Below are 27,495 nucleotides of genomic sequence, written 5' to 3'. Positions count from 1 at the left end.
ATCATTAACTGGAATAACATGAACTATTGAAAGCCAGTTCAAATTTAAGGTCAATGAAAAGAAAGATGAAGCATCTCAATTTATAACAAAGCAACTCAATTTAGAAAATTAGATTTACAAAATTTGATTTACATGCCACTTCTCAGTAATGTTACTTTGTACAATGTGATTCATGGGAATGGAATTGTGATACGATTTGCCTGATTCTTGAACCAGGGCAACTGATTTATCATTACTATCTTGAGATCTCAGGGAGGAAGCCATCATAGTTCGGCCATCTGTTATTGCCCAAGAAGTAGTGTCTGACCAGATGAGAAGAAAATATAATGAATGAACTATGTAAGTTATGGTAATGGATCTCAATCTAAGCTAGCCATAGTTTCTTCCTTATAAATTTTGTTTGCTCGGAGAAGTTTTGAGACTGTCTGTTGATCACATTGATATAGCAGATGCAGCCTGAAGGAAATGGATGGTATATAAGAGTAATTTCTGATGCAACCTGAGAAATAGTGGCTTGTTCTAATTCTGGAAGGAGGGAAAGATTCTGTTTTGATCATCTATTGCTGCATGAAAAATTACCCCCAAAACATGGTAGCGTAAACAATTTCATTTTATTTGCCACTGATTCTCTAGGTCGGAAATCCAGACAAGGCTTACCTGGGAGATTTTCGTGTTCCATGTGGATTGGCTGGCTATCTTATGAGGTTACAGTTACATGGTGGCTGGTGCTGAAACATGCAAAGTGGCTTTGCCCACATGTGTAGTGTCTTGGCAGGGACAGCTGTGAGCCTGAATCTCATTTTGTCCACATGACTATCTTCTCATGGTTAGCTTGGGCTTCTTTAGTTGAACTCAAGGGTGAGCAGTTCAAGTGGCAATGGCAGAAACTGCAGAAATCTTAAGGCTACACTTCAGAAGTCAACAAGAATCATTTCTACTGTATTCAGTATATAATCCCAGATCCTAGGGGATGGGGCACTAGTAAGGGCACTCTGCGAAATAGCATATGTGGTGAAATATTATGGAGGCCAACACAATTTACCATGGGACCACCATGACTTATTAGAAAAATCATGTGCATAATTTCTTTCTCATAATTTTCAGTGTGAACCTGGAAAAGCAGTCATATTTTGTACTATGCATCCTCAGAGCAAAAAACAGAAGCTACCAGATAAAATTGGCACTCACCTGGCGGAACTGTTCCAGATCAATTTTGTTACCCACCAGCACCAGGGGAATTTCATAGGTGTGGCGGACCTGAAAAATGAGCTCTTTAAACTTGGCAGCCTCCTGAAATGATTGACGGTCAGTGACGGAGTAGCAGATGATGAAGCCTTCCCCACCTCGCATGTACTGCTCCCGCATGGCTGTGAATTCTGCCTGCAGGAAAAAAAAAAAATTAGTTATGGGCTCTCAATATAGCTAATTAATATGAGGTTTAAATGTAATCATTATGAAATTTGAATGTTTTAAACTATTAAGAATATTGATATTTAATCATAGGAGATTTCATTTATGAGACCTTAGAAAAACATATTAAACAGCAATTTTTACTCACGGACTCTTAGGGATTATATAAAGATGATGTTTTTTAATTTGTAATGACCTCACTTTAAGAAAATGAATCTAAATGTTTATACTCCAATCATTAAATTTATTTGAACCCAGGCTAGATATTCTTTAAATTACATATTTCAGATATTTTCTCACTCCCTATTTATTGGAACCAATTTTCTCTTCTGGAAACATTGAAGAAAAAAATTATATAATCTAAGGAAGTTGGTTTCACTTTGCAAATGAAAGTTGGTTTGTATAGGGGATTTGCCATACGTCTGCCAAGGAATCTGGGGGAACAATATTTTCTACTCAAAAATATGAAAATGAATTAGAGTTAGACCTTGGTTTTCCTTGTGAATGGAAAGTTATTAGCATTGATAATTCCAGATCCAGTTATTTGTTTGGGTGTTAGATTTGTCTCATGAAGGTGCATAAACAGAAGGATCTGGATTGTTGAGGGATGGTTCAATTTCTACATTCTGCTGACTCTTTCATCTTCTTTCAACTACAACTTCTCGGTGACTGAAAATTCAATATTTGGTCTGAATTACAATTTGGAAAGTTCCTTTAAGTCTAAAATATCTGTTTTCATTCACTTTTATTCTGAAACTACTGTTAAAATGACAATGGCTAATTAGATAGAAGCAATGGAAAATATGAAACTTCTGTCGGTGGAATAAGGAATGAAAGAACAAAAGAGCATGTTGTGATTTGGACAATTTGTGCTATAAGTAATCAAAAAAAATAAAAGTTTAGGTGGGTTTTAACTGTGTTTGAAGAATTTGAGAAAATGGGACTTCTTTACCTAGCAAAATGTTTATAAGAACTCACAAAATTCCCTACTCAGAGTAATTGCTTAAATAATGTTAATTTGATTTAAGCTAGCTTGAAAGATGGGAGCATTTATGTAGATCCAGGAACTTTGGAAAACTAGGTGGTTGCAAGTTCAGAGAGTGATAAAGTTAATAAATTCCTGAGTTAATAAGTGAATTTCACCAATCATTTGCAGTAAATATGGAATAAATGCAAATAGGTTTTGCATCGGTTTCAAGCAATCATTTCTAAGTTGCAAGAACTGGATCACAGAGAGGACAAGAGACTTGTCCAAAGACCGACAGCAACATGATATAGAGTTGGTTCAAAAAACTCATGTTACCTGACTCTCACTGTTACTTAGCATTAATTTTTATTTTAACTCAATCCTAACTTTCACTATGTGAGTGAAATGTACTAATTTGGGAGAAAAAATATCCTATTGGATCCACATTTCACTCCTGAACCAAGATTGAGTAATAAAATATCTGGGATCCCTCATAGTTCTGACATAATCTGATTTTGAAACCCTATGTCTCAATCAAAACCCCATAATTGACAGGACTCGACTGGAGAAGTATGGACTGAAAATGATAACATGTTTCTCAAACTCATAATTACATTTCTTTGGAAAATAAATTATAGGATCATCTTAGAAATATGTTTGATCTTGAGGAAAACATAATTATATCTGTTATATCAGTTGTATATGATTAAACAATAACAGAAATGCAAGCTAAACTGGAAAATATCTGTTTTACAATTTAAAGTTTACGCTATTTTCTGATTACTATTTTCAGTACTAAAGTTTTTGATTTTCAGTCGTCTAGTCCTTTTTGAAAATTAGCAAATACAAATATTAGCAAAATGTTTGAATGATACAGATGTATCTAGTACTAATTTAGTTTTCTTCCCACCTCAAACTTCTAGTTTTCCTTTTCAAATGCATCAGTTAATAGCTTCTTTAACTTTACACTACTGTCTGTGTACATACAAGCATGTACGTCATTCTAAACTCAATGGGAAACATCATATATACCTTTAATTAAAATGTAGTAGCCCTAATATACCTTGGAAACTATTCTATATAAGTATATATAAATTTTGCTTATTCTTTTTTATAGAGACATCATAATTCTTTTTATATATGTACCATAATTTATTTAGCTACTTATCTATGAACAGGCATTTAGATGGCCTCCTTTTATTCTTATTATAGACAATGCTGTGACATATATTCTTAAACATCCATATCGCACAGATTTATCTATACCTGAGAAACAGTATTTCTAGGACAAAAAGAACATACATTTTACTTTTGAGAAATATTGCCAATCTCAATGCCAAAGACATTGTATCAACAATACTTTCTCCAACATTATATAAATGTGACCAGTTCTCCTCATTTTCAACAATGCTGCTTATCAAATTGTTCTACTTTTACAAATTGTAGAATTGAAACATCATGTTCCTTTTATTTGTATTTATAATTTATGTGTTATGATCAACATGTCCTATGATTTATATTCATTTATATATTGTCTTCTACATACTGATTTTATTTTGTTGTGAAGAATGTGGTAGTTTTCTTTGAAGGGGGTTGGTTCTTTTTGTTGTGCAATTGTATATTGTTTTTTAAATTTGAACTGAAGGAATATATTTCAATGTGAAACATAAGAAAAAGAGCAATGCATTTTACTACTTCAACAAAAATATACCGTAATGAAATGACTAACAAAGTTGATAAAGTGGAACAACCTGTTAGGAAGACAAGCAAATTACAGAAGGCAAAATTCACAGAGAATATTGGATGATTGAATGAATAAAGGTCCAACAGTGCTTGTTGACCAGATTCAAAGTCGTACACATATCACATTAAAAATAGATATGTTAAGGAATAACATCTAATCTAAATTGGAATCTCTAGGTATGAAGTTCCAGCATACATACTTTAAAATTTGGATTATTTTTGTTTTGCACCTCTCTGTATGAATACATAACTGAATGTATGCTCAAGAGTGGTCTTTATATTCTAGAAGCAGAGAAAGACAGTCATAGTACATGACCTCTAGGACTGTTACTAACTTAGAGCATGTCTTCTGACATGTCACATAACCTCTCTGTGCCTCAATTTCCCCCTTTGTTAAAGATGGATTAGGACACACACTTAACCAGTCTTACAGGACAGTAGAAAAGCTCAAATGAGAGAAGAGATGTGAAAATGCTTTGATGATTTTTTTAAATACAATACAAATCAAGCCTATTATTATCTCTGGTACAAATCTGGCAGAATAGAACCGTTCACTGAGAGAACAGGCATGAAATCTTCTTTTAGCTGCATTAAATATAAATGTGGCAGTGTTTTTTATATAAAATTAATCAGAAAAGTATTAAGCTTTTTTTCCCACACAGAAAATCTTTCCACCAAGAAAACAGATGTAATGAAGCTATCATAATGAATGGGGAGGATATTTTATCTTAGATGACCTTTTCTATACCAACTCTTTACACAACATGTATATATGTTTCCATGTGCGTGTGGTGTGTGTGTGTGTGTGTGTGTGTGTGTTTTACTAAAAGATGCAGTAGAGGCTGATGGGACCCAGGGATTTGAGCAAAATCTCTGTACTATGTATCAACTTAATAATATATGATAAGGAAATCACTTTAAAAGGAGAAATGCTGTGTTCAACATGTTGCTTCTGTCTTCACCCATGAATTAAAGATCCCTATACCTTCTGTTTGGTGTATCCTGAATGTTAATAACTTCCTCATTTGCTTCCTGCTATAAATTAAACTTGTTGGTTAATTATTCAGGAACATTACTAGATTCCATTTGCTTTCTATAAGTAGCAACATGTTTATGTAACAGACCCTTTGTATAAAATGCTACAAATATAAGCATTTCTAATATTTTCAGAGCTATTCTGAATACAACATTCCAGTTTGATCAGTTGCCTTTGATATACTCCCTTGTATTAAAATTGTGTGATAATTTTTCTACATTCAGAAAATGAATAAAGAATTTTTTATGAATCTCATATTCCAGCTTCTTGATTATCAGAGTAATAATTTTAAGCAGGTATTAGAAAATGTAGGAACTGGACCAGCTCCCCGTTGCATTCAAGTAGCAGTATTACAAAGATATGAATGCCTCACTGTATTCAAAAAGTACTAGCACTGTATTCAGACCAGCTTATTAACCACTCCCAGTAAGGGCACACAGATAGCATTACATATACTGTCTGAATCCCTTTTGGCCATCTCTTTAATAAATCACATGTCCATATTTGTTCTCCTTATGGAAAAAAAAAAGTAAATTAAAAAGCCAGTCAGTCATACACCTAACACTGTACCAAGTGGTAGAATATATATATATATATATATATATATATATATCTGTACTTATCTGGGTTGGAGAAACACAACCAAGCCAAGATAAAATGAATGAATAATAATTAAGATCTAAATGAACCTTGAGGTTGAGAAAACGGCAAGAACAGTTTTCAGAGGGAAGGCAAAGAGGGCTTGGTGAGGGAAAAGGATGTGATGTTCTTCCTTAACTTTATTATTTGTATAGAGCTCCTCAACTTTCAGGTAACCCCCCTTCCAAAGATTATGTATAGTCACTCTTAAATAGCCTTTCATAGTCCAAATTCATCATTTGCATAGTAGTTAATCATCTAAGACCTGCTTACCCTTCAATAGTTGAGTTTTTGGAGGGTGGCATAGCACAGAATCAAGTGATTGTTGTTTCTTTTATTTGTATCTTTTAAATGAAAGTATAGACAAAATTATAAAGGATTAAAGTCTAGGTATCATAAATTTACTATAATTTATGCAAAGCAAAATGATTGCAATAAGTAGGAGTGGTGGTTTCTCAGTCTCAATCTGATGCCTTAAACTGGTTATGTCAATTGAAATGAAAACGAACAAAGAGCTTTTATAAATGCCAATAATATGAGGTCAAAGATTGTGCCTAAAAGTCAAAATGTAATTAACAAATACCATTTTACAGTTTTCAGAGAAGATTATCATTTGTTTTTTGGTATTTGACACATATTTTTAGGAATGCATTTTATCATGGAATACTGCTTGTACTGTGCCTAACTCATTCATCAAATATTTATTGAGCACTTATATAGGACAGGCATGTAAGATTTGAGATTGCTAAAATGAATACATATAATAAAACTAAAATATGGAGATATATATATATATATATATCAAATAAAAATTAGAGCATCAGAACCAGGATAGAGTGAGGAGACAGAGTTTGATTTACAATTTGACTCTGAATTTCTAAACAACCCAAGCTACAATGAAAACATGATCAATCATCACTTTTGTCATCAATTAACAACATATTAATTTGACACAAATCTCCCCTAAGCACTGATTGCTGAAGGCAATTTCTCTTCTTGGGGTTGAGATAACAGACAACATCCCCAGTGTCAACCCAACTAGATCTGCAGTATCAGATTCTCTAAGACTAATCTGTGATTCTGGTTTTCAATGCAAGCCTTGCCAAACATTTCATAGTCATACTCAATAATACTGATGGAAGCTTCAAGCAAGATAATATAAAATCATTCTGTAGAAAATAGTGTGTAATAATTGAGAATGATATTTAAAATATTTTTTTTTTTTTTTTTGAGACGGAGTCTTGCTCTGTCGCCCAGGCTGGAGTGCAGTGGCGCAATCTCGGCTCACTGCAAGCTCCGCCTCCCGGGTTCACGCCATTCTCCTGCCTCAGCCTCTCCGAGTAGCTGGGGACTACAGGCGCCCGCCACCACGCCCGGCTAATTTTTTGTATTTTTTTTTTTAGTAGAGACGGGGTTTCACCGTGGTCTCGATCTCCTGACCTCGTGATCCGCCCGCCTCGGCCTCCCAAAGTGCTGGGATTACAGGCTTGAGCCACCGGGCCCGGCCGATATTTAAAATATTTTTAGTTTAGTTGTTGGCATTGAAACTGGGGGCTTGAAGGGTACTTGGAATCCAACTATAATGATGGCTCCTGGAAAACTCTTAACTAAATACAATCTGAATAAGCGTTAAGGTTGTAACGCAGGAATAGATGCATAATTTGTAGATCCCAATGCAAAGTGAAAATGTGAGGCTACTTGTTCAAAAATAATTGAGAATTTCAAGACAGCAAGAGTAAAACATTAAAACAAGTGCAATGCCCTTCTGGGCTTGGGACCCTGGGCAGCTGCAGCAATTGCCAGCTCATGAAGCCAGTCCCACTGCGATGGGATTAGCACAAAATAAGAGCCAGGAGCACATATGAGGAGAACTCCAAAGAAGACTCCATGGACAGATGCCCCAGAGAGAACACTGGCAATTATGTTCAGAAGTCAAGTCACTACTGAAGCATCCTGACCTCAGTGAGGAACACAGGCCTGAACAAAGATGGATGTTCCAGGAGTCGAGAGGTGTGGAGTTGTGGCGAGACTGAGAGTATAGGGTGAAAGACTGGGATAGGCCCTTAAGAAGAGAAACGATGCAACAGAAAGAGGCTTGAGTATGACTCATATAAAGAGGTGGTATGTTCTTGTTGCCAAGTGAGATCAGACTCTTGAAATCCCTGACAACCAGGTTTTGGGTTTGATGCAGTAGGAAACCAAGAACTCAAGAGATTTTTGTCAGGAGGAAAGTAACAAGCAGGCAGCCCTATTTTAGTAGGATTGGTCTGGCAGTGGTGAGAGTCACAGTGGAGGAAAGGGCCATTGAAAGCAGGGAGAAAACCATGAAGGCTTTCGCAGTAATTCTGAAGTGAGGTTTCACAAAAGGAGAAAGAAAAGGGGGGAAATCCTTGAATGAGAGGTCACAATAAAGAAAAACAAAGAGAAAAGAATTATGAAAAAAGGACATGAAAAACGTATCTCACATTAGATATAAACAAAGTATAGAGATATTAAATGAGATGGCCGAATTCCTAGAACTATCAAGTAGAAAATCAGAGACACATTGATACCACTGCCTTGCCAAGGAAAGAAAGAATTAAATTAAATTAAACATAGTTCCAGTTTTTGTAGCCCTGGATCTGGTAGCTGTAATGACAGAGATCAGCTGATTGAGAAAGTAAATAACTTAAGGGCCATCATGTCCCATACAGAGTTCTACTTGTCTAGTTAGAGTTAGTATTAGACATCCAAATGGAACTATCCATAGATAACTGGAAATACGGCTTAGGTGAAAGATTAGAATCTAAATGGGGTAGTTGTGACAGACTCAGGGGGCAAGCCTTTTTGACTGAATATGTGAGTTGGAAATAGGGTACAAAGCAATTAGTCTGGATCAGTTTGGGGGGACAAATTCTTTTTGTCCCTTCTTTTTGAGAGCTGGAGCTTTGCCTCCATTTGAAGTATTTTATCTATTTTAAAGGAGTTTTTATAAAAATGGTTTTTGACAGCTTTCTTCTAGTTTTGTTCTCTTTTGCCAGGCATGCTCAGTACTGAACAGTCCTCAGATTTTGGCACTTGCGCCTCTGCCTCTTTCTTTTATTGTAATTACATGTGTTTTACTCTCATTCCCATCACTAGACTCTAACCTAACTGAGCATCATATTCTCCAAAGCACTAGGGACAGTGCCTGGATCAAAGCCCAACAGATAATTATATTATCACTTGGTTAATTACTTACTTTAAGCTAAATGTTTTTAAATATGTTACTATTCCCTGGATGATATGCACTTTAAGGGGAATGAGGATTAGAGGCTGGAGGATGAAGATAAAAGGGAAAGAGAATCAAATCCTTAAACTAAATGGATAAAGCTTTTAGTTACTTATTCATTCCTGTACATGTAAAGCCAGGTCTAGTTTAACTTTTAGATAAACCTATATCCCACTGAAATCCACAACGATTATAAAGCAAGTTAATGTTCCTTATTTCATTCTCTAGCATTAGTCATTTGTCTTACGCTAAGAAGGGAGGAGGAAAGAGGAATCTTACTGTATTTGGATCAAATTTTGCACCAAAATTTCTTTCCCATAGAAGTTTGTTTGCCTTTCCTCTTTCTATTTGACTTGTATTTTGTCAAAGATTTAAAGTTTCATGACCACCTCTGGGGGGTACAAGTCCACTAAAAGATATTTCTAATCACAGCTGGCTTCCTGTTTATCCTGGAGGTCACTCATACTGGGAGCTGTTTTCCTGCTGATAAAACCTACAGGAATGTGTCTTGGAAGAAGCCAGCATAACTGTGTTGTGAAAGGATTTCATCTGCTGCAGTTTAGTCATTCCCAATGTGATACTGAAAAGATGATCTCAACAAAAATAGAGTGAAATAAGAAAATCCACATGACAAAGTTGCAGTTGCTAATTGATTTAGAGTATCTGATAGGATACTACTGTAAATAAGAAAAATGATATGGGACTCATGCACACACATACCCACACATGTTTTCTCTAAAAAAGCTTCACCATCCACAATGAAATTCATATTTCTAAATATTGAATACAAAATAAATTACTATTTGGTTCCTCCTTCAGTAAAAACCAAATGATCTAGTTTTGCAATATAAATAATAATTTGTCTCCAGATAATTATAAAATTTTAGAGTTGTACTGAGAGGCCAGCACTCCCTCATGATACAAATGAGGAAAGTGGTTATTAGAGCAGATGTTTGTCCTCTATAACATCAGAAGTACAACCGGGAAGAGATTACAAGGTTCTTGACCATCATAAAGTGCTGGATATACTTCATCCTCCAGCTTAGTTAAACCTCCTGAGTGGCTGCTGTAACCCCAGGGTCTCCCTTTTCCAATCAATCCATCAATGGGGGGGAAATCCATCCATTTCACTATCTGATTACTCTTCTTTAAGTACTGCATTTATTCTGCAGCTCTTCTGTCTCCAAAGGTCCAGTGGTTACACATTTACTTTCACATCAAATCTATACTCATCAGCCTGATTTTAAGACCCTATATAATCTGATATCATGCTACCAATCAAGCTTTATCTCCAGTTAATATTGAATATGCCCTCTCTAATGGGGTCACTTCTCTCATGGCCTGATCATAAAAGCTGTCTCTCTTACCATCGTGCCTTCATGCACATTATTCCTCATACTCGAACCTTTTCTAGGGAATCGAGAATTTAGTGATTATCAGATGCAAACTTTTTACTTTGCAGAGAAGAAAATCAGAACCCAGAAAGGTAGTGATGATATCATTTTCTCATAGCTAATTAAAACACAGCCAGCTCAGAAATTCCAGTTTTCTAATCCCTTCTACATCACATGGGTAGCCTTCCTTCCTTTGCTGTGATCTGAATCCTGTGCATGCTTCTTAGTCAATTATATTCTCCCCGTTTTTTTGTGAATCCGTGCCTAACAAACCCAGCCTTTACTGAGAATAATTTTTCTGTATATTTTCATCACTTATGAACTTAAAAAAATAGCAATTAATTATATCTTTCTTATTTTCTTTTTATTCAAGGAATTAGATTTGTGACACCAAGCAAATTTTAAACATTTTAGAGGACAACATCTACGCTTAAACTGTCTTTAACACTTATGTTGCACTTATATTGCTTGGTAGATTTTTAACATTAAAAAATTCAATTAAATTGCTGCCATTTGAACAAATAAATGCCATTTAGAAAAATACTTTGATGTGCTAACTCTATGATAATGTATGTATTCTGGAACACAGACATAATAAGCAAGCTTCTAACAGTAAAGGAGTTTGTGAGTACTAATAAGGTACATCATCCTAGACAAATCTTTTAAGAAAATTGGGAGAAAAATGTTTTAAAATTTATATTGTTTAAGGACATGCCTGTACAATGAAAATCAGCAAAATTTTTGTTCCCAAGTCAGTCAATATCTTTCTGTCTTTTAAAAATACATTTGTAACCTTGTGAAATGGTTTGGCTGTGTCCCGGCCAAAATATCATCTTGAATTGTAGTTCCCATAATTCCCACATCCTGGAAGGGACCTGGTGAGAGGTAATTGAATCATGGAGGCGGTTACCTCCATGCTGTTCTCATGATAGTGAGTGAGTTCTCATGAAATGTAATGGTTTCATAAGGGGCTTTTGCCCCTTTTGCTCATTCTTCTCCTTCCTGCCACCATGCGATGAAGGACATATTTACTTCCTATTCCACCATGATCGAACACTTTGTGAGGTCTCCCAGCCATGCTGAACTGTAAGTCAATTAACCTCTTTCCTGGCCGGGTGCGGTGGCTCACACCTGTAATCTCAGCACTTTGGGAGGCCGAGGCAGGCAGACCACGAGGTCAGGAGTTCGAGACCATCCTGGCCAACATGGTGAAACCCTATCTCTACTAAAAATACAAAAATTAGCTGGGCGTGGTGATGCATGCCTGTAATCCCAGCTACTCAGGAGGCTGAGGCAGGAGAATCCTTTGAACCTGGGAGTCGAAGGTTGCAGTGAGCCGAGATAACACCACTGCACTCCAGCCTGGTGACAGAGCAAGACTCCGTCTCACAGAAGAAAAAAAAAGAAACCTACTTCCTTTATAAATTACCCATTCTCAGGTATGTCTTTATTAGCAGCATGGGAACAGACTAATATGCCTTGCATCTTGCATACAAATATATTAGGAAAAAATTTAAATATATAGAAAAAATCATTGTTTGTTCCATATTATTTCAACTCCCTGCAGTAACTGTGCTCAATCAAATAATTTGGTTATGCAAATGTAATTGTGTTTCATTACACTTTTAGAGTCAGGTGAGCTGTTCCATAACACAAAAACATCATCATATCAGTTTGGTAATTTTAGAATCATTTTGATCCAGTTATTTAAAATATAACAATTTTAAAATTGCATATTCAACTACATTGGAAAAAATAGGATTTCATTATTAGGTTAGAGCCAGGAAAAATACGGGGATAATGGAGAATGATGAGATAATGAGGATATTTGAGTTTTAAAATTATCAAAGCTGGTTTCTATTATGGTATTGTTTGTGAGATGCCTCAAGATGGATTCACCTGGGAAGTTAATAGTTTTTCAAATTGTCAGTAAGTTGTAGTAAATATAAAAAGTATGGATATATGAATATCATATTAACATACAGCATAGATATTAACATCATATGATATCATATGCATACATATAAAATATAAGCGCATATATTAATATTGTATAGCATATGTTTTATTATTTTAAAATGTATTTTGGTGCCTAGGACATACAATAATTTTAAACAATGCTTTTCTTAAACCCTTTCTATTGCAGCAATATTTTAAAATCAAAAGCTTCCTGTTCAAGAGAGTCAGCAATTTCTCAGTCTCTTGCCCCTCAAAATGCAACTGAAATCACAGAACTATTGTTATTATTTGACGTCTATACTACTATTGGAAAACAAAATGATGGCAACAGTAACTCAAAATTTCTGGAAAATTAAAAGTGAAAGCAGAAAAAAACGATAAATAGAAAGAGTCCTAATGAAGTCTTGGGAATCATCAAACACAGCATCATCAACAAATAGAAAAAGTCAGAGTGTCTGTGGGTAGTGATCAGGGTAATTAAACAAACAAACAGCTGGGACAAAAAAAAAAAGAAAAAGAAAAAAGAAACACCTTTCCCCTACATTATCAGTTACTGCCTTTACCATTTGTTCAAAACCCTGAGGACCCTGTTAAGGAAGATACAAGGTCTACCGGTGGGACATTCTGGTGTTAGTGTTGGGGCCTCAAGAGAGAGAGAGCTGAGCAGATGCTGAGATGATTCTGAATTGCTTCACTAGAGAGTGGAGTGGGGCAGGGCTGAATGAATGAACAAGGACACTGCTCAGGAAATGTGCTAAGGGAATCCCCTATATCACCCTACAGCAGAGACACTCTCTCCCTCATTTTTTGTGGCAGTCTTCTGCCTGCAAGTCTTTCAGATTTTAGCAAACACGGATACCGCAGGGTTGGTTAACAGCCGTGAAGCTCTGGACTCATCCATCCAGCACTTATTAGATGGTGTCAGTGCAGTTGCATGGGGTGCCCCTGCTGGATACTAAGATCGAAGAGAGCCGGGAACTTGTCTAATGTGTTCCTCCTTATACAGTCTTCGTACAGTGTCTGCTATAAGATATTAGACATATTGTTACCAGAATGCTGACCTGGAGTGTGAGATGTCCAGGTTCTTGGTGTGTTCAAAGAATTGAACAAAGTGCGCAAGGTAACAAAGGAACGAAATGGTGAAAGTAAGGATTTACTGAAGCTAGAGAACGTTCCACAGGGAGGCAGCAGGCCCCCAGCAAGTGGCTCAAGACCCCAGTGACAAAGTTTTCTGGAGTTTAAGTGCCCCATTTTGAGGTCCAGATTGGCTGTCCACTATGCGAATGAAGGATTTGGCCTGTGGCCATTTAGAGCCCAGAGTGGATTTGGCACCCTATGCAGATGAAGGAATGGCCTGCATTTGGCCCGTGGGCAATCCAAGGCAGTTTCCTTTCACATCCGAGATACAGTGGGAAAGGGGGTGGTGCAGGGAGTAGCTTCTGATACTTTGTTACTGGGGCTTAGAGACATAGGGATTTTCCTTTCCCTCCAGCTTTAGGAAGTGATCACAAATTGGCCTTAGAGTCTCTGCCTCCAGACCCAGGCGTTTTCCTTTTTGATCCAGCTTTAGGAAATTAGCTCCAATTGGCCTTCAATTCCCTGCCTCCAGACCCTATTCTCCTGCCTCAATATCATATGCTAAATAACCAAATAAATAAATAAATAAACTTTCTGTATCACAGTATCAGGTGCACTATCATTTAACTGGTGAAATTGCCAGGACACACATAGACTTCCATTTCCTAACCAGCTTTTGCCATAACAAAAGTAGAATCCAAACTTCCATCACACTGGACAATGTTAAGTTTCCTTTTAAGTATGTGAAACGACACAGAAAAGTGCAAGAGGTTGTTGTTAATGATGTTGTTTCATTTTCAGAGAACTCATAAACAAGAACCATTCTGAGAAATGTTGGACTGCTGAAGTGAAGAACCAGAGACATTACACATTTTTCTAACTACTCAGAAACTTTTCCTGACTCCTGTTCATTCTGTGGTCTCTATCTTTTATGCACTATCATACTTAGAACACCAATTTAACCGTTAAGTATATATCTCTATACTACATGTGGCATTCTTTAGTCCACCTTCATATCAAGGTGAGTACATTTGATGTAATTATGAGAATGTGGGCCAGGCACGGTGGCTTACGCCTGTAATCCCAGCACTTTGGGAGGCCAAGGCGGGTGGATCACCTGAGGTCAGGAGTTCGAGACCAGCCTGACCAACATGGTAAAACCCTGTGTCTACTAAATATACAAAAAGTAGCCGGGCTTCGTGGTGCATGCCTGTAACCCCAGCTACTCAGGAAACTGAGGCAAGGGAATCGCTTGAACCTGGGAAGCGGAGGTTGAAGTGAGCCAAGATCATGCCATTGCACTCCAGCCTGGGCAACAAGAGCAAAACTTGACTTTTTTTTTTTTTTTTTTAAAAAAAAGAGGAGAGAGAGAATGTGACCTGAGGGAACCACAAACATGACATTGGATCTGCTGGGCAAATATCTTGATTTCTCTGACCATCTATTTTCTCATCTGTATTATGGAAAATCAATGCCTTTCCAGTACCACCAACGTGAAGATTAAATAATATAATGTATGAAAAATGCCTTCCTCTATGTTGGTTCTAACATGGTTTGCCTCTGAAAAATACTAGCTATATTGTTACTGTCATTTTTTTCCTATCCTCATGAAGCTCACCAAAGTAAAATCCCTAATTGCAATTTTTATTCTTGAATAATTTGGCCAACAATTTTGTCTTTAAATGTTCTTGAAAACATGCCTGCTTCTATGCAGTGCCCATGAGGACAGTACTCTATTATCCAAGGGATTCAAAAATTATTTTTTATGCCACTTGAACCTCAGAGGTACAGCAGAGAAGGTGGTGAAGGGGACAGTAAAAGCTTGACTGTGCTGGCAACATGGTAAGTAGGGCAGCATGCATGGATTCCTATTTCCTATTATTTAAATTAGGAAAGAAAGAAAAAAGGAGATGTGCTCTGGAAAGCATCAAATGCAACTGCAAAGCTGGTTTAGTTATCAGCTAACCACAAAGCTTCCTGATCTACATTGTCTCAGGGCTGGATCTCATTTGCTCAAATTTAGATTGACTGGAAAAGAGGGTACTAAGACAGGGATAGAATATTTCTGGGAGTTAACATAAGTTGTAAACAACAGAGATAAAATTCATTGGGGGAACATAAAAACTAACCCAATCTTATCAAACTGAAGAACTCAGAAAATAGTCATTGCAACTATTTAGGGACATAAGAGGATAAATACAACTCTTCAGGAGGCAAGGGATTGGCTATAGCTCTTTGAGAGGCAAATGTAAGGTAGGGTCAAGGCATAGGTAGTTCTCTCCCTCTGACTGAGGACTCCAGTGGCTGTGGGGGATTACTTTGAGCTAAGGAAACTTCAGCCTGAGGCAGAGTAGATAAATAGAAGGATACTCAAATATTGGTCACCAAGGTATTCCAAGGATTTTTGTAAAGAGGAAATATGATATCTAAGAAAGAAAGGAGAGTGGAAGAGTAACTACATTTCACTTGATTCAACAAATGTTTAAAATTGGGTATTTGAAAGTTTTAAGTGAGAAAGGAAATAAGTATAAAATAGTATTGAGTGTGGCCAAGGGGATAAAATAATGGCATAAAACAAAAACAAGGGGCTTTCAAGCAGCGGATGCAGAAAGCCTGGTGGTAGAAATGCCAGTCCAGGAAATATCTGCAATGAGACTGAACAAGTTCGAACACATCTATTTCAAGAAATTTTGATCTTGGATGAAGAAGAAAGAGCAAAATGATACTATAAAATAATTCCTTCTCACCTAATTTTAAAGATTCAGTAGAGTTTAAGACATGTGGTACATACTGCCAAAATTTGGTACTTCCTTTCCTCCTCTTCCCTAAAAACACTGTCCTTTAAAGCTGTTGAAGGAAGACTTAACAAGATAACCAAGTTTCAACTTTAAAATATGCTTTAAGACATAATTTTGCTTCCAAAATAGCAAGCTGCCTACTCCAATGTTAGAATTGAAGAAAGATCCAAATATGGAAAATATTCTATTTACATTTAGTCCAAATGCTCAAGAATTATTAACTTACCCTGATAAGAGAATTATTAGTAATAAAATTATTAATATAGCACATATAATACACTACTTTTTTAAGAGACGGCATCTTGCTCTGTTGCCCAGGGTGGAGTAGAGTGACACAATCATAGCTCACTGCAGCCTCAACTTCCCAGGCTCAAGTGACTCTCCCATCTTAGCCTCCTGAGTAGCTAGGACTACAGTCATGTGACACCATGCTCAGCTAATTTTTTAATTTTTAATTTTTGATAGAGATGGCATCTCATTATGTTGCCCAGGCTGGTCTCAAACTCTTGGGCTCAAGCAATACTCCTGCCTTGGTCTCCCAAAGTGCTGGGGTTATACTGGTGTGAAGCACCACCCCCGGCCAATAGACTATTTCTTATTTGCTTATAAGACATTAAACAAAACAACCAACTTAATAGAATTTTTCAACTACATTTATTGAGCACGTAAGAAAGCAGATGATTTGAAAATGAAAACTGTCAAAGAATTATATCGGCAAGAGGCTGGGGAGAGGGATTAATCATGGGGTTCTGAAGCTATACTGCCTGGGTTTGAAATCTGACTCTGCCACTTCATAGGTCCCTAGGATTCTGTTTTCTCATCTGTGCAATGCGATTTAAAAGAGTGCCTACCCCATAAGGTTGTTGCAAGACCAAGTCTGTTATTACAACTAAAGCTCTGTAAAAATTTCCTCTTGTAATCTGCTTCCAAGACTACCTGGGCATAGCAAGAACCAATGTACTTTAGCAACTATAAATATTGCTTGGTTTACTAGGTCTGTTTCCTCTGCTTAGCTCAAGATAGAACTAAAAACTCTATTTGTCATAAATGATCAGGAATGAGATGTGGAATTGCGGTTTGGACTTGCCCCTTTTAATCACCTTTTGTTAGGCTGACAGAGCTACAAATAAGCCTAAAGCCACAGATAATTACCCGCAGGAAGAAATTCTGCTTATCTCCTGAAATGGTTTACTAATGCTTAATCTGGTACTACTATTAAAAGAAAATACCTATTTCAAGTTTTAAAATTTTGTTCTTTATTCCAAGTCAAAATACGCCTATAAAATTTTTTTGCAAAAAAAAAAAAAAAATGCTACTGAAGTAACATTAGTATTTATATCTAAAACCTGGACTGCAAGCCTGATTACAAACATAGGTCTCCCTTCCAACATTATTGCTACAGAACAATATAACCTTTGATAGCTTTTGGCACATCATATAATACAAAGAAAAAAACAAAATAAAAATACATCATTTAAAAAAATTATAAGTATAATAATAGTGTGAAAATACTGACTAGAGCCAGAAGGATTTGCTTGAGAAAGTTTCATACATGTACACGGCAATTTGCATTAATTTGACCATTCCCTATTGCTTGTCCACCTGAATGAAGGCCTGATAGAGATAAATCATATAGATTAACACTCTGAAAAAAAGCCAACATTGGTGTTTTAATGCAGCCAAAGCCGAATAACAACAGTCCAGGAAAGATACATTTTATGCCCCCATGCATTTGTTTATGCAGCTCCCTATGCCTTAAATTTCCTTTCCATTCCCCAAGGTTCAGTTTAAATGCTGTAGATCACATCTTCTCCTATTTCCCTTCAAAGGAAAAATGCTCTTTCAAATTTTGATTTTGAAAGGCTCACTCTCTCTATATATACACACACACACATTTCATATATAAATATATTTAATATATTATTAATATAAATTATATACATAATATATAGTAAATAACATTATTATATATTCACTAACATTATATATAGTTAAATATATATAATGTGTATATATACACACACATATATAGACACACACACACATTACACACCCTCTCTTCACAGGGGCACTGTGTTATCCTTGATGTCTACTTGTTGGCCTATCACAATGTATGGCTGGCTTCCAGGTCAGGTGCTGTATCTTTTCAATGTAAGTAAGAATGAATTAGCAGCGTGCTGCACACAGCACTTAGTAGGTCCTCCACAACTATTTGTCAAATGAATGAAAAAACACGTCATATAAAGTCCTTAACAATGTATATGACTCATTTGTAAGCTTCATTTTATTTTTCAAAAAGAAGAGTATTAAAAGGCATCAATAATTCCAATTTATAAATTAGGAAAATGAAGCTCAGGAACATTCAGTATTTTGACCAATGTCACACAGTTAGTGAATAGGGAGATGAGAATCTCAATTTAACTCCACTTAACTCTTAATTCTGATGTACAGTCCAAAATAGCATGCTGGTAAGTTTTCTGACTCTTAGAGCAGCAATGTCATTTGTTTTATGGTACAAAATCTTGCTGGTCTAGGAAATTTAAATGCAACTGCTCTGATAGTATAAACCAAGGTCCCATTTATTTCTAGTTGATATCTTGGAAAATTGTGTTTATTCTGTCAGGCTTGACACTCAGCCTTCTAATGCATGTTGTTTGGCTTTCTGACATTATTCAGCAGAAGAGAGGCTTTAAACAACATTTCAGGGAAAGGAGCAATAGTTTGATCTCGAATGTGGGGAAGAAGGGATATCCAGACAGAGACTTTACAAAGGCAAAAAGAAATGAGCAAATGGTATATATCATTTTAAGCAGATTTGCATGACTGGAGCCAAGAGCTACTGTCAAGGAAGAAAATAGAATGGCTGTACATAGAATTGGGATAAGAAACTGTCAAGATGGTATGATTTGAGGAACACTGAAAGCTATTCCCTTGCCTAGAAGTATTTTCCCTGCTGACCGCCCCCACCCCTCACCAATGCCTAATATTACTTATTTTTCTGAGTTAGAGCACCAAAAATTTCTGTTCACAGTCAAGTCTCTTTTCCAGGAGGGATGAAAGTTTCATTGTTTGCTGCCCATAGATACAATGTGAAATGGTTGAAATTACCCAAGGTTAATAAATTCCTTAAAACAATGCAAATAAATCCAGAATAAGGCATGTAAACAAATGTTTTCTAGAGAAAGTGATATAATCCCTACTCCCCTTACCAAACAGTGTTATTGTGGAGTAGAATTAATCACATCAATTTTCTATGGGGAAAAATGCCAGATACTTTAATGTATTAATATTTGCTTTAATATCTAATATGATATATTTAAGTAGAATTAATAACATTGATTTTACAGTGCTGTTGGTCAAGCATTGTTCTGTTTCATATATATGTATGTATATTTGTGTGTATATTTAATATGTATGTTTTATTCCAGTTAATTTTATGAACAACCCTATAATGAAGAGACTAAGGAACTAAAAAGGAGACAAACTAAGGAACAGAGAAGTTAAATAACCTGTCCAAGATCATACAACTAGTTAGTTGTAGAACTGGGATAGGTAAATTTGTTTAATCTCTGTCATTTCCATTATAGCAGTTTATGCAAGGATAAGTGAATATTTTACTGATATTCAAATTATCAAGGTATCATTTATGTATGACTCATCAAAAAAGTTGTTTTATAGTTGTTATCTTGATAGTTCAAGTAAAAAAAAAACAGTGAATATGTCAAACACTTACACTGATTTGCCCTTTGCCTTTTCAAAGTAGAAATAATCCCTTAGACCCTAGAAATAACAGTTGATCACCCCCAAACCTCTCCACATGGCTTGGCATAAGGACTGCTTTTTACTGGCACACAGAGTGGTTGCTGCTGGCAGGACTCAACTTCTACAATTTTCAAATTAATTGAAGGCATGTATGTACCTTCACCCTCTGGACAGTGAAGGAGAAGTGGACTCTCAGTATCAGAAACCTCTCTCCACTCAGGAGTCCAGTGTTTTGCCTCCTGGAATATTTAACATTAAATCAAGTTTCACAGCTATGTACTGTCTTCCTCTTCCTTTAACTGTTACCATACCTTTGACAGTAGGTCACAAATAAAGTCATTTTCATCAATGTTGTTTTGTTACACATTGATGAGGAAAAAATATCCAGCCACCGTCTGCGTGGAGTTTGCACATTGTCCTCATGTCCACGTGCACCTTCTCTGAGTGCTTGGGCTTCCTTCCATGTGTCAAAGCTGTGTCCATTAGGTGAATTTTTAGGTTTAAATAGCTCTATCCTGAGTAAGTGTTGGTGTGAGTGTGGCCTGCAATGGGATGGTGTTAGTCTACAGTGGGTTCCCACCTTGCACCCTGAGCTGTCAGGATAGGAAAAGGAGTAAATGAATGAATACAAATTATTGTAAAATAAAAATTCACCAAATCTGCATACTCATAGAAATGTTTGACAATAAATGATGTGACAGGAAAGCGCCCATCGAGCCTTCTATGTTGGTGATTGATGATGTTTGAACTGCATGGTGCTAGTGTGTCCAGAGCTGGTTCCTTCCGGTGTGTTCACAGTCTTGCTGACTTCAAGAATGGAGCCGCAGACCTTCATGGTGAGTGTTACAGCTCTTAAAGATGGCACGGACCAAAAGAGTGAGCAGCAGCAAGATTTATAGTGAAGAGGGAGAAAAAACAAAGCTTCCACAGGTGGAAGGGGACTCAAACAGGTTGCCACTGCTGGCTGGTGTGGCCAGCTTTTATTCCCTTATTTGTCCCCTCCCATGTTCTGTTTCTGTCCTATCAGAGTGCCCTTTTTTCAGTCTTCCCTGCAATTGGCTACTTTTAGGATCCTGCTGATTGGTGCATTTTACAGAATGCTGATTGGTACATTTTACAGCATGCTGATCGGTGCATTTTACAATCCTCTTGCTAGCTACAGAGCACTGATTGGTGTGTTTTTACAGAGCACAGATTGGAGCATTTTACAATACCCTTGTAAGACAGAAAAGTTCTCCAAGTCCCCACTCGACCCAGGAAGTCCAGCTGGCTTCACCTCTCAGTAGGAGATACTCCTGACAATTTTCAATTTGCAAATACTTATTCTTTGATTTAACCCACCATGACTATGACCATTGTCACCCCTGAATCACCACAAATTGGGTAAATCATTCTTTTACATGTTTTTATTAATCTTTTCTAAATGTATGCATATCTCACATTTATTTATTTTTAGAAGTGGTTTGGGTCTTTATTTAGAAATTTGATAAATTTTTTGCCCAGAAATAGGTCATAGGAAGTTAATTATTGTTTATATATATTAGCCTATGGTAGAATTGGTTTTGTGATGTTATTTGATGTAAAATCAATGTTTCCAAGAACCTGTCAATGACTTTAGGACATTAGGTGAGGACTTACTGCACTTACTTTTGTCCTAAATTATGGAGTCATCCTTCTCTTTTATTCCCACACCTCACATTGAATCTGTTAGCAAATGTTGCCAGCTCTACCTTCAGTGTATCTCCAGAATCCAACTACTTTTTTCTTTTGGAAAGGACACCACCATGGGGTAATCCCCACCCCATTCCCTTACTTTATTGCAATAGACTCCTAGCTGCTTTTCCTGCCCCTCCAAGGTCTGTTATCAATACAACATTCAGACCAAGTCTCTGAAATGTAAGCCACGTCAGGTCCCTTCCCTACTTTGAACTAGCTAATGGCTCCCATGTCCTTCAGTGGAAAAAACAAGAAGTCTTGACAATGAGCCCTGGGGCCATATGCAGACTGCCCTCTACTCTAACTTTTCTGTTCCTGTCACTTACTGAGCCTCACTTGCTCATCCCACTCCAGCCACACTGGCCTTTCCTGTTTCCTAAATGTGCCAGGCAAACTCTCATACTTCTTTGTTTACTTTTTCATTATAGTTCTTATGCCATCTAGCAGACCATCAAGTTTGGTTGTTTATTTATGTTATTTATTGTTTGTCTCCCCCACTACAATGTAAGCTTCATGAGTTCAGGGATTTATGTTTCCTATATTTGCAGCAATGTCCCCTAGCTGGAGGTATGCCTGGCACAGGACAGGTGATCATTGAGTCTTAGGAAGGGCTGATTGGCCAGATGGGTTGGCCCCTGTGATTTCGAGAGAAAGTGTGCATCTCAATGAGATAGGCTCTATTCAGCTACAATGCACCATTTTCACATGGGAGAGAGAGCCAGAAATATGAATTTTTATCAGGAATCTCCCAATTCTAAGATTGAGAAATAATTTAAAAAATTCCATCATTGTTGTTGATGATGATGTTTTGTTTTTGGGTCTTCAAACTAAGCCAATCACATTGGTAGGGACAGGTTTGTCTACAAGTCGCTACTTTGGGGCTCTGTCCTGAGACTGTGAGATGCTAAGAATCTTTTTAGATTAATACTCAAAGATTCTACTCAAGTTCCATTTTCCAGATCACACTTATTTCCAAGAAAATGAACAATTTATAAGAGCCAGTGTCTTCAGTCATCTTAGGAGAGAGATTTTGTCGCTTCTGGAAAGTCTCTCTGCATTGAACCATCTAGGGGAGACAAGAGGGCAGTTGCAATGATTAAAGGAGTTCTGAGAGTGATTAATTATTGCATACTAAGAAAACTCAAACATTAGTTTTTGATTTACATCCTCTTTTGTTTATAAAATAATATTTCTCAAAAATTTACTTAAAATTAAATTAACGAAAGAAATTAATTACATTAATTTCTATTCAACTTTATTTTATTCTCAAATATAATTTATTTTCATCTGATAACTTTAGCACTTGTACTTTATAAGATATTTTACAGGTATATTTTGTCACTGACAATTTAGCATTCACTTAATTAAACTGTTCATTGATATTTATTCCATAAGTCTTTCTGCAAAGGGCAATTACATTCTACAAATATGCATAGTCAATAAGTGCATCCAGCTTTTTTTTTTTAATTCTTTATTTGTCCCATGTGAGTGAAAATGTTGGGTTATCAGTTTAATATTCATTTAGGCACACGGCTCTTCTTTGAAAAGGCAAAACATAGACTGGCAAAGATCCATTCCGTTAGAATATCACAGGCTGAACATGCGTCCAAGAATGTGGGCACCAACACTGTGCGAATTTGGTATAGGTTTTTGCTGCGTAGGCAAACATTATGGGTGGTGGTGTTGAGTGTTTACCCATGACAGAAGAAGCATTAGCTTATTCCAGTTAGGCAGTGATAAGGTTACATTTGATTTGGTTACTAATGTCATCATTTTGTACTGGGTGTGGTCTTTTTAAAATTTCTGTTCTCTTATCCTTTTTAAAACATGCATGCATTTTATTTCTTTCTCAGACTTGTGCAAGGACGCATGATATCTATGAAGGCTTTTATTTATAAGATGTGCAAGCTACGCATATCAAATCCAACAGTCAGATAAAGTCAGCTTATCAACAAATAACAAAAAATACTCAAACCAGTATTTGATAAATTTTAAGCTAGTTTTATCATTGGAAGTCTTTGCATGAGGAAAATAAGAAAAGAGGAACATCAGATAAATGGTGTTGGTTGAAGAATAAGCACTAACTGGCTAATGTTTTTTGTTGTTTAATTTCTGTTTTTTAAAAAAGGTCATACGAAGGCAAATTTTAAATGCTGTGAATACTTTGGGTGCATATTTTAGGTACCTGTACGCTATCTTTTAATACAAAACTAAAATTTCTCAAATGTAAAATTAAGTAAACTGACCATAATATGTAGACCCTATGAAAAAATAGTTTAGTCTAAAGGAATACAAACCTGCATGCTAATACGACATTTTTATTAAAAAAGCTGCACTTGTAATAATATCTTAATGTAGGCCAGTTGTTCACACAGCTTGCCGAACCTCAAAATTTGCATTTCTAACAAGTTCCCAGTTGATAGTGATAATGCTGTTCTGAAAACCACACGTTTAAAATCATGGATGTAGCTTATGTTTTTCTACATCTCTCCTTTGTGGTAGGTCTGTTACAATTCTATTAAAGACAACACAAAATTCTCGTGTTCAGGAGGCAGTCTACACTCTTTTAAACCACAGTGAATCTAATGTTCCCTATCAGTTAATAAATTACTATACAGGTATATTTTTAAAATATTCTAATAATATATACTGTACCTAAAATTCTGAGAGATTCCAAGGGTTAAGGAGTAATTACTTTTCTTATTTGCTAATAGGAACAAAGCAGTATACATTTTCTAAACTTTGTAAGAAGTTCTATTATCTGAATCTTGCCAACTTTGTTCTTGTTAAGGGTGCTATGAAAGACCTAGAAACTAGGAATTATCAAAGGTAAAACTATATTGCCTAAAATCTCAAAAAAAATATCATTTTTGCTACAGGAAATTTAAGGTAAAGTACTCTGCTATTTCAGCAGAGATGTAAATGAATGTGAAACTTAGTGAGTTAGCATCCAAAGATAGTAAAGAAAAAAATATGAAAGGTCACTTTCAGCTCTGAAAATCTTATTCATGGTAAATTACCGTACCTAAGCTTTAGAAGTGCAAAAGAAGATTTTTTTTCTTTCCATCTTGGTTCCAGAATTTCTTTGCCTAGCAAGAGATACTATGGACCAGTAGCAAAATAGGTCAAAGAAGAGAAGTGCTATCTCTCTTTTCTTTTTTTACATAATTTAGATGAAAATTATAGCTATAAATATGTGGATACACTATAGAATTTCCAACTAAGCAATTGGGAAATGATTCATTGAAGAGCTAGATTTGTGTTAGTTCTTAATCCAAGCATTTAGACATATGGATATGGGGAAAAATGACCTTCAAGAGCACATAAAACTATTACGAAAGAGAAGGATGTTAGAAATTGAGATGCAGACATAGCGAATAGCTAGTGGTTCCATTTGGAGAGAAAGCTTAACTGAGAGTGGACTGAATCCCTTTGCCTTGAAAACACAGTTGACAGCTGGATTGATTAATTCATTTCTGAAGTCCAGGTTAAATTGTTTGTGGATGTTGTGATCAGTCGATTATTTACAATTCAATGAGTGAATCTTTCATTGCCCATGGCTGAACACATTAAGAAAATGGAATTGAGTTCCTTCAGTGTTTTGCTTTGGATTTCCTGTATTAACCTTTGTTACTGCCTGCGCCATTTCATGTCTCTGATTTTGCAGGGCATATTAGAGGGAGCAAGCCTTCTTAGAAATCACTTGATAAGGACTGAACTTAATAGGGACTTTAAATGTTACAGTTATAAAAATGAAGGATTTTCTATACAGAGAATGAGGCCATGAATCAGCAACACTGCTACTATCTCAACATAGTAAGCATGAGGTGGGCAAAGGAATTAGAAATGTGGGTCAGTAGCACATGGACTATGAACAGCTTGAAACAGATCAGCACAGAAAACTGCAGAGTAAATGGGTATTGATATAGAACATCCTGTTCAATGTTCGTAGTAGCTGTATATAAAATATATTTAAGTCAAAAGAAGAATAAAATGTATATATTTCTTCCCCTAGAGAGTAGGTGCTATTACTTCAAAATATATTTTATCCTTTACCTAAAGATAATAACTAAAAAACTTCTCCAAGTATAATTTGTACATATTTATATCTACGTATGTATCTATATGGATTAGATGGATTGTACCTAAGTTAACAAAGTTAGCAGAACTACTTTTGGAATGCAGTTTTCAGCAGACTTATTTCTGTTTCAGTATGATATACCATACCTCCTACCATTCTAAATGTGGCACATATAATATGCTTTTAATTGGAATGAATTGCATTTAATCTTATGCAGAGGATACTGAGACATTTGTGACATCTTTAAGCATAATGAGGAATGGAAAACAAGAAGTGAAAATAATTTTCTTAAATAATATAATGTCCTGACATGTTGTTCAAATGTTCAAAGGTATTGGCACACTGAGGTAGTTAGAGGAGAGAGGGGAGGTGTGTGGCGGTTCCAAGTTAACTCCCAGGGCCTGATCTCTGATATTTGGTCTTCCTCAGTGACACTCTTGAGTTCTGCAGGAGCAAGGAGGAGTTTATGATTCAGGGTAAGGTACCAGTGTTCATCCTAGGGCCAGAATGAACAGGTGTGTTGTTATAGAATTAGTAGTCTAAGAATGGGACACATCAGATGGGATGACAAGAATTGAAGTCAGGACATAAAATACAAGTTTGGGAAGTGCACATGTATTCTAGAAAATGGACCTGAGCAGAATGCAAACTAGGGAACCTCCCAGTTTGCCCAAGGAGTCCTAGATGATATCTGACTTGTCTGAGGTATTGGTTAATACATCCTTATCCTCTGAAAAGTGTCCTATTTGGATAAGTTATATGATCATCTTAATCAGAGGAAAATGAAGAGAACGAAACTTCAGTTGGGGCATTGCTCCCTCAGCTGGAGCAAACCCAAAGCATGCAAAACGCTGTGATGGCAGAACCCTACTCCCAAGTCACCCTCAAACCACCCACTTTCCTCTCCATTATACCTCAAGAAACAAGTTAAATCCCAAAGTATAGGAAAGGAAATGAGAAAGTCAAAGAATCCTGCCCACCTGGGAGCTTAGAATTCTCAGAGCAACTCAGCTCTTGTTAAAGCTTCATTGGTTTTTCAACTTACTTTTCAGTTCTTCTGATTTCCCACAGCTCTACTTCCCATCTGTGTTTCAGCCAGTCACACAGCTGGGGAGAAATTAAAATAGAGAGTTCTGCAGCAATACTTAGAATTTGGAGCTCTAATTAGATGCCCTGCCACATAGACCGTGGCTTCCAAGCCAAAAAGATCTGAACTATACCCCATATCTTCCTGCTCCAAAAGGGGCACATGTGTGGTGTGGGGTGCCCAGTGAAATGCCAGTAATTCCCTATTGACGTGAGGATGACGGGGAACTCTCTGAATAAAGGAGTCAGCCTAAATAACAAATAGAGAGAGGCTCCCTAAAAGAAATTTATTTGGGAATAGGGCATTGCAATGGACATATGCATACCATAGTAAATTATGTGTATATTCAGGGAGGTAAAGGAAGACAAAGGTTTTCAAATGAAAAAATGAGGAACATCACATAAATGTTTCAAAATAATTATTCTTGGCTACGAAGATCAATCACAGGGGTGATGCCAGTCTGTGGTTGGACAGGCAATTGCTGGGCAGATATCCTTGCAGAAATATGTTTTGTGTAATGTTGTGATGGCCTTTGTGCAAGGTTGTAGTTTTTGCAGTCTTTTTCGGTATCAGCTA

The 27,495-nt window shown here is 36.4% G+C and overlaps 1 protein-coding gene across 4 annotated transcripts in view; it reads right to left on the bottom strand.

Moving 5' to 3' along the window:
- Positions 1–27,495, bottom strand: part of RIT2 (Ras like without CAAX 2) — a 403,073-nt gene that overhangs the window by 195,829 nt on the left and 179,749 nt on the right. For all 4 annotated transcript variants that reach the window (XM_055233633.2, XM_063646038.1, XM_055233641.2 and 1 more), the window contains one exon: positions 1,189–1,380. In XM_055233633.2, coding sequence (XP_055089608.1) covers positions 1,189–1,380 — 192 coding nt within the window. The remainder of the gene's footprint in view (positions 1–1,188; positions 1,381–27,495) is intronic.

The sequence above is a fragment of the Symphalangus syndactylus genome, chromosome 1 (genome assembly GCF_028878055.3).
Source record: "Symphalangus syndactylus isolate Jambi chromosome 1, NHGRI_mSymSyn1-v2.1_pri, whole genome shotgun sequence".
Lineage (NCBI taxonomy): Eukaryota > Metazoa > Chordata > Mammalia > Primates > Hylobatidae > Symphalangus > Symphalangus syndactylus.
The sequence above is the reverse complement of the archived record's forward strand: the minus strand, read 5'-3'. Positions and strand labels throughout refer to the sequence as shown.